This window comes from Mangifera indica, chromosome 11, assembly GCF_011075055.1.
Source record: "Mangifera indica cultivar Alphonso chromosome 11, CATAS_Mindica_2.1, whole genome shotgun sequence".
Classification (NCBI taxonomy): Eukaryota; Viridiplantae; Streptophyta; class Magnoliopsida; order Sapindales; family Anacardiaceae; genus Mangifera; species Mangifera indica.
The window spans coordinates 4,452,682-4,472,150 of NC_058147.1; the positions used below are offsets into that span (position 1 = coordinate 4,452,682).

The window sequence follows — 19,469 nt, forward strand, 5'->3', positions numbered from 1 at the left end:
AAAAAAATATATATATAAATTTTCAAATTAAAAAATATATATGATAAATTTTTTTAAATATTTTTGTTAAATAATAATTTTATTTCTTATAATAATAATAGATTTTAATAAATTAATAAATATTTAAATTATTAAAAATTAATAAATATAAATTTGAGTTTATATTAGACCTTGAGTGGGGATAACTCTTTTAGTCATAATTTAAATTTCCAAATTATATATTTTATTATTCCTAAAAACACTTTCGCTACTTGGTTTCTAGGAACACACTCTCAAAATCAAATGCCTAAGAGTAATATAATAATAATTTTATTATATATAAAATAAAATATAACAGCTTTTTATTTATATTTAAATATTTTAGACAAAATAATTTAATTCTCAACCAAACTTTTCAAACTCATATATTTTGTAACAATTATCTGTATGGTCATTTTTTTACGTATGAATCTAGATTTTCCTTTCTCCGCATACATAATTTGGACCGCAACTGTATTATTTACTCATTACGCGGCACTCCGATTAACACAGACATTAACCGGAGGGCCATCGCCACGGACCCCACTGAACGCGACAACAAAATCGATCTTACAAAATTATCAGCAAACAACATTCTTAGCACCCAACTTCAACTCCTTTTTGGCTATCTTCTCTGGACTGAAAAATCGTAATCAACATGATGTGGGATGAGTGGCTCGACGACGCCAACAATTTTAATGAAGCCCAGTACCACCAAACAGGCCAAGACGACCAAGATTCTCATGCTAATTTTGATTTTCTTTCTCTTCTAGCAAAACCTAAGGTAATTATCGTTTCCGTCTTGGTAAAATTTTATGGTTTTTTTTGGGAATTAACGTTGTGGGTGTTTCTGGTTGATGATGTAGGACTATTATAAGATTTTGGAAGTGGATTATGATGCTACGGAAGAGGCTATTAGGTCCAATTACATTCGTCTGGCGCTGGTTCGTTCGTTTTATCAAATTTTGTTGGGTTTTTGTTGCCCTAGGCTTCTTTGATGGTCGCTCAGCTGTTTTTTAATGTGACAGAAATGGCACCCAGATAAGCAAAAGGGCCAAGATTGTGCTACTTCTAGATTTCAAGAGATAAACGAGGCTTACCAGGGTAAGTGAACTAAATAATCCAGTTTTTTCCCCTCTTGTTTACAGATTAGTGTTTAGTTATTCATTAGAATCAAATAATTTGCTCTAATTACAATGGGAAGGTTTTGGCTTGCAATAATGCAATTGTGACCTGTGGGGATAGTTTGTGGAAATGATTCGTTCCTTTTATTTGTTTTTGAAATTGTGAGGGTTTTAGGGTTTTGGGTTTAGGCCGGGGTTGGTGCTTTAATAGTTGATAAATTAGCTAGCAAAACTAGATGGATGTATATTTGTTATTTGCTTCATGTCTTGTATCTATTTTTTAAAGGGTGGTTTGTGAAGGGTTTAGATGCCAATTTCTTTTGTTGAAAAGGGAGTGTAAGAATGAGAATTCTTTTAACTTTCTTCAAGCTTGTTCAATCTAGAATCATATGGGTTTTGGTTCCCCTGGTGCTAGTTTTGTAGCTTCTAGTTGTTAAAATTCAATTGAAGAAAATAATTTTGCTTAATAAAGAGTAGACATTGCAAGGTATGTGAGAAGGCCTGACAATGGCTGATCTTTGAAGTCAAACTATTTATTTGCGAAAGTTTGATTTCTACAGGATGTGGATTCTGGAATTTTTGTTTATAATGATAACAAAGTTCACTTTTTAAGTAGACCTTTGATGTTGCTAACTTAGCTTTAAGGGGTTTTTGAATTAAACTCTGATGGGAGGACAAATTGATGAGTAAGTCACGTGCATACTTTATCATGGAGAAATCTTAAACTGGTAAATATAACATAGAACAGGAGTAGCTATTGGACTTGACATGCGGGTGGGTTACCTACTGAAAAAACGAGGAGTTCTCAGATTTCAAACCCACACCTGTAGGTATTTAGTTTTGCAGGGAAGCTGAGTGAACAATGTTATATGCACTTATAATGAGTACCAATTTAGGTATTAATAATGATACGTTACTATATGATTGGGTGTTATTTTATCCTTAATTGAAAATCATTTAATCACATTGTGACACATAGTTATTGGTATCCAAATTGATACTTATTATAATTGCACATAGTTTTATTGAGGTCGGGTACATACTTGCAGGTGCCCTTATTTTTATAAAAAAATATTTTAACTAAACTATGTATTTTCTTCTTGCTCATCATCCATTTAGCTTAGGTTTTTAGATTACATTTTCAATTTAACACCTTTGTTCTTTCTCAAGTCGTTGCAAATCCATCGCATCCCATTCCCATCTCTCTCCCTCCACTGCAAACACCTTCTTTCCCACTCCTTTGCCTCCTCTGCTAAAGTTTTCGTTGAAATTGTCAAACTCTTGGACTTCAACCTTGTTGGCTAGAAATGACTGAGGATCTCCAACCAAAATCTTTTCTTTTGTTATTTGTTTGTGAATGTGAACATACATTCTGTAGTCATGGTTCCTTTCTAGGGAAACAAATGCCATTTTCTTCTGCTTCTTTAATCTTGTTCCCACTTAATTGGACTTTCCCTTTGTTGGATGAAATTTTCTGCCAAAAATGGGTGACAAAGAGTTCTTGACTACTCTTCTTTTTGATAGAATTGTTAAACAGGTTCTCATTTTGTGTTGTTATTTATGATGTTCTGTAAAATAAATCCTTTTGCAATTATTCTACTACCATTTTGTGTTATCAAACTAATGATTCACTGTTTGTAAATTAGAGTGCAGATTTTATCTTGTAAAAACTGTTGCTTTTGTGTTCTTCAGTTCTATCATATTAATATACTTTTTTTAAGGTGGAGGAGTAATTCTGCCATCATAGTTTAATTTGCATGTGCTTTTTGGATTCTATTTTACACAAATGAAGTGGGTGCTGGTTTCATATCAACTTGTTTTTAATTTGGAGTGAACCGTGCATACACTTACTGGGAATTTGAACTGGAGGCTGAAAGTTCAAAATTGGTATTTATTCCTTTTGATTTTTATTGAATTTGGTTTATATTTCCAAGTCAAAATGCCTATAATTAATGAAAGTTAGTCATAGGAATTCCTCATAACTGAATCCTCATAATTCCTACATGTACAATTTGATCTGTCTTTGACCTGTATTTGTATCAACCCGCCCCGGCCCATCCATTTGCCAAGTCTATTAGCTGTCCCTTTTGGGATCCCTGCACATCATTTTTTGCATGAGAATGAGCATAAAGATGATATTCTGTCCTGAAACTTGTCAAAGCTTGAAATTCTCAAAATGGAAAGAAAGACTATGAATCATGTTTCAATATGAGTCCGTGAAATTGGTAATCTTTGGTCACCTTGAAAAGCTGGGTGGGTTTGCATATTCTCTCTCTCTTCTTCTGCCATTTTATTTGATTATTCAAAATGTTGGCTACATAAGCACTAAGCATGACTTACTGGTTTTATCTTCAATATAAATTCCTCCTGTATGCAAAGATGCTGTGTTGTCGAATCACATACCATTTTGTATTAAAGACTTTCAATGGTTGCCTTTTTTAGATCTTGATGTCTGGAGTGTAATGTTTTAAGGGGGAATCAACCTGACATTAAAATACAAGACGGTATGGGTGTAATGCAAGTTTGCTGGAAGTCTTAAATTCCTTGCAAACTTCCCTTTCTGAAGAAAATGATCTCTGTAGAAGTCATTGCTCCCTTTCTCATTAAAATAAGCACATACTCAATATTTGCATGGCAAGCAATTATGTTTGTTGTGCTTGGCGCCAATATGATTGCTAAATTATACTCAAAAAATGTTCATTGGTTTTTAATGGCATTCATTCTCATCAATACCGATGCCAGCCCTTGTATCTGGTGAGATTATGTTTTAAATGAAATTTATTGCTTAAAAAGCATGATGCTTAGGAGTAATAAAATGCTCACCTATGCAAATGTTTATGGCTATAATTCTGTGACTGAAAAGTTTGAATTCGGTACTGGATGTTTTGATTTGGAATCTAACTACCGAATTTTATTTTGTTGCCCAGTTTTGAGTGATCCTGTCAAAAGGAGGGAATATGACAGCAAAGGGATGCTTTATGTCTATGACTGTAATGTAGTTGTAAGAATTTCACCTATTCCATCTCGCAGCATTCATTATGTACTTTTTACTTACACCAGCCTAATTTTCTTGCAAATTTCCATTTATTGCCTTCAGGACTATCTAAACCGCTACAAGGGCCTTATATTAACATGCAATGGCCTTGGGATGAGGCATTCAATTTTGTAAAGCCAAATACAGTGAGTAAGATGTCCCAAGGATTTCATTCTGCAAATTCACAAATTTGCTGTTGCTACGAGTAGCACTGAGGGAATGAACCGCAGCACAGTTTGTATGTATGGGAGGTTGACATTATCAGACACTTTTGTATAAAATAGAAAATATTCTCATCATAACATCATTGTATAACATCGTAGGTTGGCCATTTTATTTTTGCAGAGGCATTTATTTTTCCCAATAAATTTAATTTCTAAAACATGATAATACGGAAACATAATTGCAGTTACTCTAAGCTCTAGTAATATTTATCAGTCTTTTACAACACAGGGATGCCAAAAAGTATTCCCTTTAGAATACTGTCCCTTCAATTAAGAACAAGGTTGCAAATTTCTCGACTCTTTAGTCTCTTTTATGATCAAATCATCCAGCAATTCAAATGCAAATAAAAGTTTTCTTCCTCTGCAAATCAATTCAATCAAAAAAGCCCATGAATCAGGCTCTGGTTTGAACCCCATTTCTACTAATCCAAACAATGCCATAGCTGCATCATCTACCATTGCAGCTTTACAGAGGCGAACCAGCAACTCATTTGAAGTTGCATAATGTGGTATAAACCCCCTACTAAGCATCAAACCCAAGAGCTCAGTAGCCTTCTCCAATTCACCTTTTTGGCACAAAAAATTCAAGACAATCCTGTAACTCGCTTTGTTTAGATAAACACCATCGTATGGCAGGTTCTCTAGCATACCGAGGGCCTCTTCACACATACCTTCTCTGCATAATCCTCCAAGTAAGACATTGAAAGTAACAATATCAGCTTTACACCCTTTTTCTTTCATCTCTTTAAGCAACTCCATGGCTTTATCAATCCTACCTGCACGACAGAAGCAATCAATCAATGTTGTATAGCCAACTGTATCAGGTTTAAGGCCAAAGCTCTTCATCTCTTCAAAAACCTCTGTGGCCTCTTGTAACCTTCCCTCTTTACAAAATCCATTCATTAAGGCTGAGTAATTGAACACATTAGGATCACATCCATTACTCTTCATGAACTCAAAAATCTTCTTTGCCCGATCAATTTTCCCTCCACGGCAGAAGCCATTAATAAGAGCATTGTAAGTCAGGGCATCAGGCAAGATCTGATCCTTTGAGACCATTTCCTCAAATAGTTCAATTGCTTCTTTGAATCTTCCACTTCCACAGAGACCATCTATCAGAGTTGAGTAGGTGATCAAATTAGGATAAGAAATCCTGGACTTTTTCATCTCCTTGACAACTTCAAACGCAGAATCAAAATTCCTATTTTTGCAGTGATGCTTAACCAAGATATTGAAAATGCAAGCATTTGGCTTCAATTTGAGAAACTGATTAGAATAAATGAGAAATTTTTGGGCCAAATCAACCTGGCTTGAATCAATCAAGAGATTAAGACAAGTGCTGATGGCTTTGAGAGAAGGCTTTTCACGAACAACTGGCTGAATTGCATAGAACATCTCAAGTACTCTTTCATGTAGAGAACATTTTGAAAAATGATTCATGAGATTAAGAAATATCCCCTCATGAAATTTACAAGTTTCATATTTCATTTGATGAAGAACAGCATCAACAGCTTGAAACTTTTTGGACCGAGCAAGCTTATCAAGAATTGCTGCATAAGTAGCATTGTTGTGGTTAAACCCTTTTTGCTCCGATACCATATTAAATATTTCCAATGCTCGTTGTGGTTCTTTCTCACGCTTGATTAAACTAATGGCAGCTTCATGTGAAATAAATTTTGATTTTTTGCGAACCTCCACAGAGGTGTTCAAGGTCTCGGTTGGAGGGTCTGGTTTCAGAGTATTGGCCTTCAAAAGTTGAAGAGGAGAAATCCATGGGAGTGAAAGTGATGAAGTTGAGCAGGAGGAGAAACAGCAATGCTTGTGAAAAGAGAATCTTATGGAATTCATGAAATTCATGAAATTCCAGCAGCTGTTAGGGCTTTATTATCAGCATTCTGGAAAAGATAACACTTTTAGACATATTTCTATGGCCTTGATAACTGCTTTGATTAGAACGAGCAAACAACTGTATATTTGAAAACTAACAACATATACATTCACAATAAATAAACCAAATGCTATAAACTCAGACTTATCAAGATGCCTTTGACAAATGCTTCATGGCATAGAAATATGAAAAAACTCTACTTGTTTAGCTCACTACTCAATCTACCTCCACAATTTTCATTCTTGTTTCCCGCTAGATGTTGGACGACTGTTTTTACATCCTACCATTACCCAGAAGAAAATATAAGCAAAAACTGATTTCTATCTCTCCATATCTCCTCCGTCCCCAACCAATCTCAACTCCCAACCCATAAATCTTCGGCCAATATAATTAATGATAACCAAGAACAACAAATAAAAGATTACCCAAAGTTTATCAGATCAAAAAAAAAAAAAGGACCTTAGTCGCGCATCAACAAAGTATAAATTGTGGATATGGATCTGTAAAAGAAGAGGTAACTTTACATTATATTTGTAGAGTAAGATATAGGGAGCTTACCAATGAGATATTGAGAACCTGAAACAGTGAATTAATCAAGCAGTAAATCCCAGTTTCATCAGAACAAAGGGACTTTAGTTCTTGGCCTGGACAAGGAAATCGAGACTCGAGAGGTTTAAAAAGGAAAAACAACCGGAGCCTCGGCATAAGCCTAAACGCAGCGCTTTATAGCCCAACAAGTCGGCCCAAAAGGCATGTACTAATCCACTGTTCGTCTAATCCAAGCCGTCCACTGCAAATTAAATTTTCTTGTGAAAGGATAAAATTACCCTCAATTAGGATTCACATCCTACACACAAAACGAGGCATAAAAGATCCTTTACAGCACACAAAAAGACGTCCAAACAAACACAGTTCTCCTCAATTCAAGCACACACAAACTCAAGCCCTCTCTCTCTTTCCCTCTCTGTCGTTCGCTTTCACGGAGTAGTAAAATGGCGGCAATAGTCCCCGGAAACTTGACGAGAGAGCAGTATGTGTACCTAGCCAAACTAGCGGAGCAAGCCGAGCGTTACGAAGAAATGGTTCAATTCATGCAAAAACTGGTGTTGGCTTCCACTCCAGCGGCGGAGCTGACAGTGGAGGAGCGTAATCTCCTGTCTGTGGCCTACAAGAACGTGATCGGGTCGCTGCGTGCCGCGTGGCGGATCGTCTCGTCGATTGAGCAGAAAGAGGAGGGGCGTAAGAACGAAGAGCACGTGGTGCTTGTGAAAGAGTACAGATCGAAGGTTGAGAAGGAGTTGACGGATGTTTGCGCAAGTATTTTGACTTTGTTGGAAGGGAACTTGATTCCATCCGCTGTCTCGGGTGAGTCGAAAGTGTTTTATTTGAAAATGAAAGGAGATTATCACCGTTACTTAGCGGAGTTTAAGGTTGGTGATGAGAGGAAAGCCGCTGCTGAGGATACTATGGTGGCTTACAAATCTGCTCAGGTAATTGTGAAAACCAAACTCACCATTGACTAAAAGATCTGGTAGTATTAGATATTTTAGGGTTTGACTGAGTGTGAATTGGGGAGTTGGATTATTATTTCATACAATCAATTTGTTTTGTGAAAGGATATTGCATCAACGGATCTTGCGCCTACTCATCCGATAAGACTGGGGCTGGCCCTCAACTTCTCTGTGTTCTACTACGAGATACTCAATCAGTCTGATAAGGCCTGCAGCATGGCTAAACAGGTATGCTTTCTCCCCAATTTTTGGACATTAATATCAGATTCGGCTAATCTAAGTTATTTCTCTCTTCAAGCACAGTTGAAAGATTTACCTATTGGTTCTTGTAAGCGTAATCCTTCAATTCTGTTTTAGTGAAATTAACATCTAAAGTCATATGCCATTAAGAAAAGCCATCTGACATTGAGGTTTGAAACAATTTCAGGAGGAAGCTTAACAACGCTTGTTTTTGGGGTTTTCTTTCTTTCTTAATTGGCTATCTGATTGTGGCATTGATTTCATCTGTATATCTCATAAATCATTGAGTTTCATTTCTCTTGTAATATTTTCTTAGGCATTTGAGGAAGCAATTGCTGAGCTAGACACATTGGGAGAAGAATCATACAAGGACAGCACCCTTATTATGCAACTTCTAAGGGACAACCTCACTCTTTGGACTTCAGATTTGCAGGTCAGTGCTACTCTCCCTCTGTAGCTGTAGCATAAATTTTATTTCTACATTTTTTGGTCTTTTTACAGTATAGGCATATACTTAGTTGTCGCCACTAAACTGGTTTATGCACGGTATACATTGCAGGACCAGTTAGATGAGCCATGAGGTTCTGTGAGCTTTAGAGGTCCTATTCTTCTTTTGGAGGAGGTGGGCTTTGAATGTCATTTGTTTGTGCTGTTTAATAGTGTTTATCAATTTGAAGAATGGGTGTCAACCCATGATATTATGTTTTGATTTTCTGACTGAACTTTTCTTTTTCAAAATTCTGAAATGGTTTAACTAGGTAAGTGCTTGATGTTAATACCAGCTAGTTCTATTTTCTGCAATATCTAATGTGAATTCTGGTTTATGGCGACTGTCTTATCTCTAAGATTAAGGGGCAAACACATCAATTATAATAGTGACTAGATATATGAAAGAATTTGTATTGTGAACCCATCACTTTCACGGTTGATAGCATGTCAATTATTGCTATGACAGCCGTGTATCGGTCTTGATTTCTCCAAAAGTGGCTTTCTTTTTCCTTGGTTGACAAAAGCCAAGCTGCTAAATGATCGGCATTGTGCTGGCTGTTGGCTTTTCCTTAATGGTGCCTTTTTAGACAGGATATTGAGAAACTAGCTGTAGGAATTATAATATAGCGTTGAAAGCTTAGGAAGTGTCGTAATTGCATTAAAATATTCTTAAGATAGAACATGGCATGTGGCGCATTCGACTTAGTTGTCATGCATGACAAATGGTGTTTTATTGGCTAAATTCTGGCACATGATCAACCCGAGTACATAATTGGTAGTTTGGGAGAGGTGTGAGCTATGACTTACAATAGTTGATTTTATAATTTTAAATTGACATTTTGTTGACTTTTTTCTCCTCATCTGATAAAAGAAATTGATTAGGCTCATCTATTAACTATCCAACCAATCGGCACATCGTTTTATCTTTGGAATCAAAGGCACCACTATTTTCTAAAGATGACTGCAACTTATTACTGTTAATCATGCTTAGATTCTCCACTAAATCATGTTTGTGCATTTAATTCTATTAATATTTAAAAAGCAATACTACGCATACATAAGTTAAATACATAAATAAATATATATTTATATGTATTATTATATAATTAAATATTAAAATATATATTTATTTGTGTATTCAAAATAAATACTTACAATTTTATTGATATTTAAATATCAAAAAGCTCAATTTTTGAAAGGAAATGAAAAATTATTTAAACACATTATTTTATTATATGATTCACTTTTTCCAATTATGTAGCGTTACATGTATGATTTTTTCAGGGTAAAATGCATAAGAAAATTTTGTAAGATAAGAAACATGCCATATCGAAGAAAGCCTATGTCACCCAGTGTTATTTTCAACCAAAAATTTCATTGGGGTGGTCTCTCATATATGCTAGAGTAAGTATTCTATTTTGAAGCGGCCTTTCAGAGCATCGGGACTTTCTTCTTGCGCTAAAGGCAGAAATTATTCATTAACTTATAAGGCTATAAATTAACCTAAGTTTTTGGATTAATGGATGTAATATACACTTAATTTAAAATCATTAATTCATATAATGTTACATCATCATTGATACCTAAACGGATACTCATTCTAAATGTACATGATTTTGGGGTGTGTGTGCGTGTGTATTATACCAAAATGTAAAGTGTACGATGTAAAAATGTTTGCCAACAAATATCCAAAAAACAGTTCTTCACCTAGAACTAAGATCCAATGTCAAATTACAGACTAGACTTATGCTACAGAAGCCATTAACATGCACACCCCAAAAGAGGCCCCTACAACTTCATAAACGTACCTTGCAACGTCTGAGAAAGTCAATCCCTTGTACCTTTTTTTACCCATTCCAAGTACTGGTGACTGCCACCAGTGATGGGCAAGGCAATTACTTCTGGTACACTGAACAAAGACAAAGATTAAGTAGGAGATCAAATTAAAATTGCAGCCAATTAGTATTATTGTTATCTTTTAACTATATCCTAAGTCCAAAATATGCTATAATCCATGCTGTAAGATGCATATTAGTTTTCTGAACCTATGTTATGTTGATATCAGTTCAAGTAAATAATGAGTTTCGCCACAACATACTTCATGTCTGCAATTACCATGTTCCATACTCTAACTTCAGCCTTTTCAAGCTGCCACCCTAATTTTCAAATAGATTTTTGTGCTTCTCTAAAAAAGCATAAAGCAGAACTTGGGGCTTACTCGTATTCATGATTTGCTTTGACATGCTCAGTCAGAGCTTCCAATAGGGATTGTCTGGTTTTGATAATAAGCAGTTCCTCAGGGTCTGTCTGGATCTGCAGTAACAGTTGGATAACTAGCATAAGTAAATGCAGAACAACTTTAAACTTGTTTTCTTAGTCACACACAAAATCTTGCAAAACATCTAGTCTCAGAAGACTAGCAATAAGTTCATATGCACAATTCTCTTTTAAATAAATATTTTCTGCTGTTGGGGAATGTAGAATCTATACCTCTCCTTTCCACACATAAACTGATTCAATACCTGCATTCATCATATGTCTCTGATTAATTTAATACTTAATTTCAAGAAATATAAAGTAGGTCCGAAAATATTTAGCAGCAATTTCATTATGCAACTACCAACTAAAAGCATATTGAAGCAGGGTGCTCCAAAGACAAACAGATCAAATAGAGCAGATTTTCCAGAGTTACAGTATCAAATAACTTTCTTCCTGTCATGGCCCTAAGGGAATTATCAAGACTAGGTTGCTCTTTCTGAAAACCAATACAATTAAGTAACCAATTCACAGAATAATTCATCATTTCTATCTGAAGACTGATTCATCAAACTCCTATACTGCAGTCAAATCTCATGATATCAAAGGAAGCCTGAGATAAGCTAAGAATGTGCAAAACATGGCAACAATAAATATTCAAAACATTTCACCTATTTACCAAACATATAGTTAAAACATAAGGGTGTTTTTTTTCTTTTAACAAAAGTTTGACAAAATGAGTTGATTATGCTGCCAATTTCTCATCAACAACTTAATAAATTATGTTTAGCGAGAGAGAGGAAGGAGAAGGAACTAGATTTTAATAATTATTTCCAGAAGAGGAACTTGGCAGTGACCTAGATTTTGAATCAAATTTAATATATTAATCAGACACAATTGATCTCAATACTTTTAAGTTCCATCTAAAGAAGAAAGCATACAAATTATAAATCTAAACTATCCACAAAATACGTCTTTCATTAGGCTACATCCCAGCAAGAGAAAACGCAATGGCAGTAAAACATGAATTAAAAGACTGATTCACGTGCCTGGTACCCGGTTTACACATGCTGCAAGTCTCTCTTTCACTATGCTTTCAGCCAGCTTCTTCCCTGAACAAATTTTAAACGAAATATTCAGCTCAGTTCTACTAAAGAATAGAAAAAAAGAAACGACGACATACTCCTGAACAGAAGAAAGAAATAATACCTGCTTCTTTGTTAGGTACAGTAACGTAAACTACAATACTTGGTACAGTGTCGCTGCTCCCTTCCATTTTGATGGCGTTAAAGTTCTTTGATAGTGTTTCAGTACTAAACTTTGATCTAAAATTACACTTATGCAATTGCTAACGAACAATAATTCAATCACAGTAAAAATGCAGAGAAATTTATTCGAAATTTCTGGTACGTACCTTAAAAGAGGGGCAAATGGGGGTGGATGAGTGGTATCCTTTTTGAAGGAGGCAGAAAGATTGGAGATGCCCAAGCTGACAATACAGATCGCCCCAATTAGGGGCAAACGACGTCGTACAGTGTAGGATGAAAATATTGAGGAGGCTCTGGAACAGAGTGTGGAAGCCATTTTAGGGTGTGAAATCTAGAAGTTACTTTATTTCTCCTGATTTTGCCACGATTGCAAAATTTATGAAAGATTGATCTGACGGTTGCGGTGTTTAGTTAGGTTTGACATAAATGGATACTTTTGTACAGACAGAGAATAAAACATCAATGGGCCAAGTGGATGGAGAGTTCCGATCCTGGCCTATAAGATTGCTGGGTTGAATCTGATTGGATTTTAAGAACCATTTCTGTTGATGTTTTGAGAGCAAAAATAAAGAGCATTTTCATAAGTAGTGGGTTAAAGTTTGTTATGGCATCATGAACGAAAATTTCATCCTTTTAGATTGTTAAGTGAATTTCGGAATGGGCCGTGAATGTTCTATCTTTCAACATTGGCTCAATTGATTATATGTCTCTCCAAATATACGCAGTTAACCATATCATCCATCTATGAATCAATTTAAAATATAGATAAAAACTTTTCTTCTCAAGAACAAGGAAAGAAAAAATCAAGTCATATTCATAATTCATTGGGATATTTTTTATCCTTATGTCTTCTAAACGTGAGATAACAATCATGACATCATTTTATTCTATTTCAATAAGATAACGTACCCAGTATTAGAATTCAAATATATTTCTATTGTAATTTACTTGATTCACATTTCCTCGTCTTATAAATAAGTAACTATACAAAGATAAAAGAGAACTCTCTGATAACATTTATAGTAACTACGTTGAACTCTAGATATGTTATTCAATAATATAACAATAGATGTAGGTTCTCGAGTTATAGGTTAAACCACTTCAAAAACATGTTTGTTTTCTCTATTAATTACATGAAATTATACCACTAATTTTGATCATAATATTTACTTACAAGATTACACTCTTCGTCTTGCATATCTCTCATTAGTGTAGATTATCATATCAACAATTTGAAGTTAGAGGAGGAGCCCTTTCAAAAGTCTTTTCTTAGTTTTCTAACAAATATAAATTTCTCTCATCTCTGATGGAATACTATTCTTATGGCTCTTAATGGAAGAATATCAAAGAAATTCATAACCGGTTATGCAATTAGAATCAATCCAAATGTTTTCCCTATAGAACAACCTGAACGTGTTAAAAACCAACTTGCTCTTATAGTTAAAACATCACTAGTAGCCCTTGACGTGGAGGTGTAACTAAATGATACAATTAAAGGTTTTACCAATGTCATCATCGTTGTGATTCAACGAATTGATGACATTATTTAGATAGCACCATTAGGAACTTTAATCCCCTCTTAATGAACCTCTTATATGATTATCTCTTGTCTCCACCAACGGAAACAATAGTAAGATGCCTCCAAGAAGAGAATCCAAAATCCTCTCAAGTTTATAGAAAATAACTTATGCAACGGAGTTATTGTTACCCACAATGACGTTGAGTACAACATATAGGTCATAACTCATATCAAGGTGACATCAACCCTTGAGTTGCAATGCATAACTCACCTAAGTGGTATCAACCATCGACATGTATAACATAACCCACGCACAATAGTGTTAACTTACAACGTATATACTATAATTTACATTTTGACAATGTCATTTAACAATATGCAAACTATAACTCACATTGTTACAGTGTTAACTTATATTGTGCAACCAATAACTTACATCATGTTGATGTCATCTCTCAATGTATGAAGCATTACTCACGTCGATTAGGTTAAGACGATGATAGTCAATTTATAGAATATAACTTACATGATGAATACATTGTCTCTTGACATGCAAAGAATAACTTATGTAAAGTAGGTCTATGCATCAATATTTGACATATAGATAATAACTCGCTTCATAGAGGTGCCAACCCTCGACATATAGAGTATAACTTACATAAAATAAACCAAGGCATTGACAGGTGACACATGGAATATAAATCATTCCAAGGAAGCACTAACTCACAACATGTAAAACATAACTTAACGGGCAAGAGATGCCAACTTGCAACGTGTAGATTTTAACTTATGCAAGGAAGACATCAAACCCTAACCTGCAAAAGATAAATCACATAAAAGGGAAACCATCTACTCATTGCCATCACGTGATAGTGGAAGAACCATCTATAACATGCTAGGCAACTTGGTCTCATTTCTTCTTCCTCTTTAGTCAAAAGTGTAATATAAGAATAATACAATGATCTTAAGTGTTTTCTTTCCCTCTAGCTCTTTCAATCTCTCTTTGCTCTCTTTTCTTCTTCCTCTTTATATACAGATTTTTTGAAGGGAAACATTTCTCTTAAATTCTCCCTCTCCTCCATAACTTAACCCATTATTTTGAATTTAAATAGATGAACATACACTTATATTAACAATATTACATTTATACGAAAACTAACATCTTTATAAGTGATCATTACAGTATAAGATCCGATTTAAAGATTTTTCTTAATATATGTCAAATAATCTATTTCAAATTTGAGATTTCTTAGTTGATAATCATTATTCATTAGTTATTGGTGTCTCATACTAAGGTATTAATTGTCGACCACTGCATCTAATTTTATTTAGAGGGTGGACCTCAAATTGCTCATTTGTGTAATAGCATTTATTTATAATTTCTATTAATTGAGGAGTTTAAGTTTACGAAGTCTTAGGTGGTGTATCGGGTAAGTTATCTAATATTAAAATTAAAATATTTTGTGTTGCATATTGCTGAGTTACATGAATCCTGCAGTCTTTCTTTCTTTTTTTTTTTTGGGCACTTTTTGACCTTTTTCGTAATTTATTTATTATATTCTTTTTTTTCCTTAGATAGTCTAAATTTAATCTATTGATTGTGTGTTTGACCTAATATTCTAAAACAATACAAAAAATAAATATCACAGGATCCAAACAGGGGAAGCGATGTGATATTTTTGCATCAAGCATATCACGGTGATACAGTGGTTCACGTAACCAAACACCCATGAAGAATAAAATGGGCCGTGGAAAATGCAGTCAAATGGGAAATATTGGGGAAATAAATTTGGTCATGATCGCACCTTGGGTTTGTAACAGTAAAATAAGAAGGAACGGAAGAGTTAAAAAAAATATGGCAGTGGGTGCGAATGACACTCTGTTCAGCTCGGATCTCAATTCTCAAACTAAAAAATATACATAACTAAAGGCTCTTTAGACCGTGCCACTGGAATATAGTCTTTAAAATCAGCACAAAACTGACAAGAGGCATATGGGCAAACTGTTGAATTTATGAGGAGAATTTATCTTAATAGTAAAACTGGTAAAGCAGAAAAAGTTACCTATTCAAAGCGAAGAAAAAGGGTTTGAAATTTGTGTCCCTAAAGTCTCTTTTCACAATCTATTTTCAGAAGGAACCTCTTCATGGAAGCAAGAATCCTAAGTAAAATTCATAATAAAATCTTCACCGTTGTATGCTCAGTAAATGTTTTACTTGCTAAGGAAATTTAACTGAGAAAACACCTTGTCGAGGGGCATCTATGGAGGGAATTAGAAGGATGAAGACCAGAGAAGAGTGGTTTTCTTTTTCTCGGGAAACAAATAAAATTTACAGCATTACCAAGGAAAATGATGATGATGTTCATTGATGTTGATTTAAACTTCTAATTAATTGTTAATGAAGTGATTAATATAAGTTCAACCTGTCATTTTGTACTTTAGATTTTACATTTACAAGAGACGCTCCAAAAAGTGAATAAACCAAAAGAAAAGCTTTCTCTTTTGGCAGTAAAAAGAGGCTTTAGTTTTTCCCCTAATTGGCTTTAGGGATGATTTTGAGAAGATTTCATATTCAAATAAAATTGCCCGCCTTCCATGCGTCTCATGCTGTATCTTTTTTCATGGTATTTGTATAAATGCCGCCCTATGCGTCGGTTCAATTAATAAAGTAAAACTATTATAATTTCTATAAAAATATACAGCAACGATCAAGTCCACATCATCTGCTAAAAATAAAAGAAAACTGGTGACGGTTCACCTATAAGGAAAATGGGCAATTTGTAATTTCACACTTATGCAAGAAACGGACGGGTGGATGAGAGAAGACGCGTCAGCATAAGAGGAAAAAGACACAACGGATGGCCCATAAATGGACATTCAATTCCATATCAAAATAGCTTTCCAGATGTAAGCCTTAAGTTAGTAAACATTTTGAGGAATTTGATTGTGTTAATAATTCAAAGGTAGAAAAAAAAAAAAAAAAAGGCTGTAATGCAGTGTCATTAGTCATTATTATGTGCTTGGACTTTTTTTCCCGACCAGTCAGAGTGCCCCATTATACAGAAAGACCAAATTTTGGTTTAATTTTTGAATTAAATAAGTTAATAATTTGATTTTAATATCTTGTTATAGTAGATTTGAATTAATTTTTTTTATTTATAAGTTTTATTTTTTATCATTCAAACTACTGAAAAATTAGACTTTGTAAATGAAATACTCTAAATGCCCTTCATCATTTTTGTATTATATATTTTCAGTCTCCTTCGCTTTGATGCTCAATTGTGTCACTAATACTACTACAAGCAACCACATTGGCTCTTTCTCTCTCCCCGCCTTTACCCTAAAAGGGGCACTCATTTGCTTCATAGGCCCTCTCAGTGGCAGTCTTTCTCAGCCTCAAGGCCTCAACTTTAAGAGGGGCAGAGACCCTATTGTATTTTTGTTCTTATATATACACCTATAAACCATTCTTTCTTCTACAATTCTTTGGTTAAGATTCTCTGTTTTATCAGCTAAAACATCTAAACAATTTCAATATACAGACATAGAAATCAAAGGCTAGTTATTGTAAACTTCTTGCTTTTGAGAGAGTTATAAGAGAGAGTTTTTTCTTTTTGTTTCTTTGTGGCTTCTGTAATGGCAACAAGTTTTGACTCGGCGGTTTCAAGCCTTCTGTGTACAGAGGATAACAACTGCATTTTCGATGATATCAATACCGATTACAATGGGGTTGTGGTGGAGGAGTTTGAGGCCTCTTTGTATAATGCCGATCATCAAACCCGTAGTCAAAACAAGAGGTTTGATGATTGGGGAGATATATTCCCGTTGCAGAGTGATGAATGTTTGGTTTTGATGCTCGAAAAGGAATGCCAGCATTTGCCAAATGGCGATTACTTGAAGAGACTGCAAATTGGGGATTTGGACTTAGTGGCTAGAAAAGAGGCTGTCAATTGGATTGTTAAGGTAGGTTCTTAGATATACGAATGCTTTTGTTGTTTTGGCTTTAATAAAATGGATGGTTAATAGTTGTGGGTTTTCCAAAAATGGTTCTTCCTTTGAAACTTTGTATTACCTGATTAAAGGTTTCATTGAGATGAAGTTATGGTTATGTGCTAGGAATTCGTCACCGTTTTGATTGATATTGATATGGGGCCAATGTCTATATTGTTTTGTCGTCTTTGCCTTTCTCATCTATTTCATTGCTTTTGTTCAGCCTATTCTGATTGCAAATTTCATCGATGTGTATGAGTTGTTCTTCCTTCTGTTCCATTCAATTGTTTGTCTCATTGCTTCCTTCTTATGATTGATTCTACAGGTTAACGCTCATTTCGGTTTTGGACCTCTCTGTGCTTATTTATCCATCAACTACTTGGACAGATTTCTCTCTGCCTATGAATTGCCTGTAAGATGCGGATTAAGCTGCCATTATTTTTAGCAACTATAGACTGTACTGCTTTTCTCATTGCATCTTTACTTCATTTTATGCTATCTCCAGAAGGGTAAAGCTTGGATGATGCAATTGTTGTCGGTGGCATGTTTGTCGCTTGCTGCCAAAATGGAGGAGACTCAAGTTCCATCATGTCTTGATCTACAGGTTGAAGTTGCTCTAATTAGTGTTGCCTTTGCCTTAGCTTTCCTGTGAAGTTTTTTTTTTTTTTTTTGATCTATGAGGTCTGATGGTAAAGAGTGTTAGCAGGTGGGTGAATCAAAGTTCTTGTTTGAAGCTAGAACCATAAAAAGAATGGAGCTTTTGGTGCTAAGCACCTTGAGGTGGAGAATGCAAGCAATTACCCCATTCTCCTACATAGACTACTTCATTCGCAAGATCAGTGATGGTGATCAAATCCAACTAAGAACTTTATGCCTGAGTTCAATCCAACTCATAATAAGCACTATAAAAGGTCCACTCTCTTTTCATAACACAGTATTTACATAACAACATCTCTCTGCAGTATAGTGATGAAGAAAAGTAAGAGAGAGTCTGATGTTATGGTGGGTGGGAACTGAATGCAGGGATTGAATTATTGGAATTCAAGCCTTCTGAGGTTGCAGCAGCAGTGGCAATATATGTTACGGGGGAAACCAAAACAGTTGATACAAAGAAAGCAATTTCTCTTCTCACTCAATATGTAAATAAGGTAAATTCAATGGTCCAAAAGCAGAAGGAAGTATAAATGATGGATTAGACTCTTAACACAATCTTTATGGTTTTTGCAGGAGAGAATTGTTGAGTGTGTAAAAATTGTGCAAGATTTGTCATTGATTAGTGCAGATGCTTGTGTCCCCCAAAGTCCAATTGGGGTGCTGGATGCGGCTTGCTTGAGCTATAAAAGTGATGACACAACGGTTGGGTCATGCCCAAGTTCTTCAAATAATACACCAGATCCCAAAAGGAGGAAGCCAAACAGACCTTGTGAAGTGGAACTATAATGAAAAGTGAAGGAAGATGGACTGTATTCACATCATCAATATATTTTGTTTTTTATTTAGGACTTTTGTTTTGCTTGTAAATTGTGAGGGCAGCTCCCAAAAACAAGTCAAAAAACTAAAATGAAGTCAGAAATAGGAGACGGAGAAGGGAAAATGATAGAAAATTTTGGGGAAATAAAAAAGAAAAGAAAAGAAAAGAAAGAGTGAAAAAGGTTGAGTCAATGGATGGGGATGGAGAATTGGGGGATGGAGAATGGTGATTGGTGAATGCGAGGAAATGTCTTTAAGAGTATAGTCACCAGCTGTTAAATATTAGACTTCTTAACAGCTTAGAGACTTACAGTTGGGAGGCGAAAAATAAAAAAACAAAAAAATAGAAAGAAAGAAAAGAGAAAATAGAAAGACAAAAAACAACTTGTTCTTCATGTGAGATACAGCTGGTTTTGATTTATTCGGTTTATTAGTTTA

At 34.8% G+C, this 19,469-nt stretch overlaps 5 protein-coding genes across 6 annotated transcripts; 3 read left to right on the top strand and 2 right to left on the bottom strand.

Annotated features, from left to right (window-relative positions):
* The first annotated feature begins 440 nt into the window (after positions 1-440).
* On the top strand, positions 441-4,507 carry LOC123229764 (chaperone protein DnaJ-like). Its single transcript, XM_044655707.1, has 5 exons — positions 441-802; positions 885-962; positions 1,047-1,122; positions 4,070-4,143; positions 4,240-4,507. The coding sequence occupies exons 1-5, from the start codon at positions 677-679 to the stop codon at positions 4,309-4,311; spliced, it is 426 nt and encodes a 141-aa protein (XP_044511642.1). The 5' UTR covers positions 441-676; the 3' UTR covers positions 4,312-4,507.
* A 59-nt stretch (positions 4,508-4,566) lies between these two features.
* LOC123229760 (pentatricopeptide repeat-containing protein At5g18475) lies at positions 4,567-7,036 on the bottom strand. The gene is made up of 2 exons (XM_044655702.1): positions 6,847-7,036; positions 4,567-6,295 (listed from the first exon to the last, which is right to left on the bottom strand). Exon 2 carries the CDS (start codon positions 6,255-6,257, stop codon positions 4,671-4,673), a length of 1,587 nt encoding a protein of 528 aa, XP_044511637.1. The 5' UTR covers positions 6,258-6,295; positions 6,847-7,036; the 3' UTR covers positions 4,567-4,670.
* Positions 7,037-7,164: 128 nt separating this feature from the next.
* On the top strand, positions 7,165-8,840 carry LOC123229762 (14-3-3-like protein B). Its single transcript, XM_044655704.1, has 4 exons — positions 7,165-7,778; positions 7,905-8,027; positions 8,356-8,472; positions 8,599-8,840. Exons 1-4 carry the CDS (start codon positions 7,281-7,283, stop codon positions 8,617-8,619), a joined length of 759 nt encoding a protein of 252 aa, XP_044511639.1. The 5' UTR covers positions 7,165-7,280; the 3' UTR covers positions 8,620-8,840.
* Positions 8,841-10,059: 1,219 nt separating this feature from the next.
* Positions 10,060-12,392, bottom strand: LOC123229763 (protein CutA, chloroplastic-like). Of its 2 annotated transcripts, none has more exons than XM_044655706.1 (6): positions 12,199-12,392; positions 11,994-12,097; positions 11,834-11,896; positions 11,019-11,050; positions 10,747-10,841; positions 10,060-10,437 (listed from the first exon to the last, which is right to left on the bottom strand). In XM_044655706.1, exons 1-6 carry the CDS (start codon positions 12,366-12,368, stop codon positions 10,356-10,358), a joined length of 546 nt encoding a protein of 181 aa, XP_044511641.1. In that variant the 5' UTR covers positions 12,369-12,392; the 3' UTR covers positions 10,060-10,355. The 2 variants fall into 2 exon arrangements, with proteins under 2 accessions (XP_044511641.1, XP_044511640.1); XM_044655705.1 differs by having other exon boundaries at positions 11,994-12,109; positions 12,199-12,391.
* A 4,478-nt stretch (positions 12,393-16,870) lies between these two features.
* On the top strand, positions 16,871-19,469 carry LOC123229761 (cyclin-D4-1-like). Its single transcript, XM_044655703.1, has 6 exons — positions 16,871-17,534; positions 17,887-17,973; positions 18,067-18,165; positions 18,268-18,472; positions 18,585-18,709; positions 18,789-19,469. The coding sequence occupies exons 1-6, from the start codon at positions 17,208-17,210 to the stop codon at positions 18,999-19,001; spliced, it is 1,056 nt and encodes a 351-aa protein (XP_044511638.1). The 5' UTR covers positions 16,871-17,207; the 3' UTR covers positions 19,002-19,469.

Excerpts from the sequence above, each read along its gene's own strand:
- LOC123229760 (XM_044655702.1), bottom strand. The coding sequence starts at position 6,257 with ATGAATTTCATGAATTCCATAAGATTCTCTTTTCACAAGCATTGCTGT.
- LOC123229762 (XM_044655704.1), top strand. The coding sequence starts at position 7,281 with ATGGCGGCAATAGTCCCCGGAAACTTGACGAGAGAGCAGTATGTGTAC. Across the intron at positions 8,028-8,355 it reads CCTGCAGCATGGCTAAACAG|GCATTTGAGGAAGCAATTGC; the intron begins GTATGCTTTCTC and ends ATATTTTCTTAG. Across the intron at positions 8,473-8,598 it reads TTTGGACTTCAGATTTGCAG|GACCAGTTAGATGAGCCATG; the intron begins GTCAGTGCTACT and ends TATACATTGCAG.
- LOC123229761 (XM_044655703.1), top strand. The coding sequence starts at position 17,208 with ATGGCAACAAGTTTTGACTCGGCGGTTTCAAGCCTTCTGTGTACAGAG. Across the intron at positions 17,535-17,886 it reads CTGTCAATTGGATTGTTAAG|GTTAACGCTCATTTCGGTTT; the intron begins GTAGGTTCTTAG and ends TTGATTCTACAG. Across the intron at positions 18,166-18,267 it reads CATCATGTCTTGATCTACAG|GTGGGTGAATCAAAGTTCTT; the intron begins GTTGAAGTTGCT and ends GAGTGTTAGCAG.
- LOC123229764 (XM_044655707.1), top strand. The coding sequence starts at position 677 with ATGATGTGGGATGAGTGGCTCGACGACGCCAACAATTTTAATGAAGCC. Across the intron at positions 803-884 it reads CTCTTCTAGCAAAACCTAAG|GACTATTATAAGATTTTGGA; the intron begins GTAATTATCGTT and ends TTGATGATGTAG. Across the intron at positions 1,123-4,069 it reads GATAAACGAGGCTTACCAGG|TTTTGAGTGATCCTGTCAAA; the intron begins GTAAGTGAACTA and ends TTTGTTGCCCAG.
- LOC123229763 (XM_044655705.1), bottom strand. The coding sequence starts at position 12,368 with ATGGCTTCCACACTCTGTTCCAGAGCCTCCTCAATATTTTCATCCTAC. Across the intron at positions 10,842-11,018 it reads TTTATGTGTGGAAAGGAGAG|ATCCAGACAGACCCTGAGGA; the intron begins GTATAGATTCTA and ends CTGTTACTGCAG. Across the intron at positions 10,438-10,746 it reads AAAGCAAATCATGAATACGA|TGTACCAGAAGTAATTGCCT; the intron begins GTAAGCCCCAAG and ends GTCTTTGTTCAG.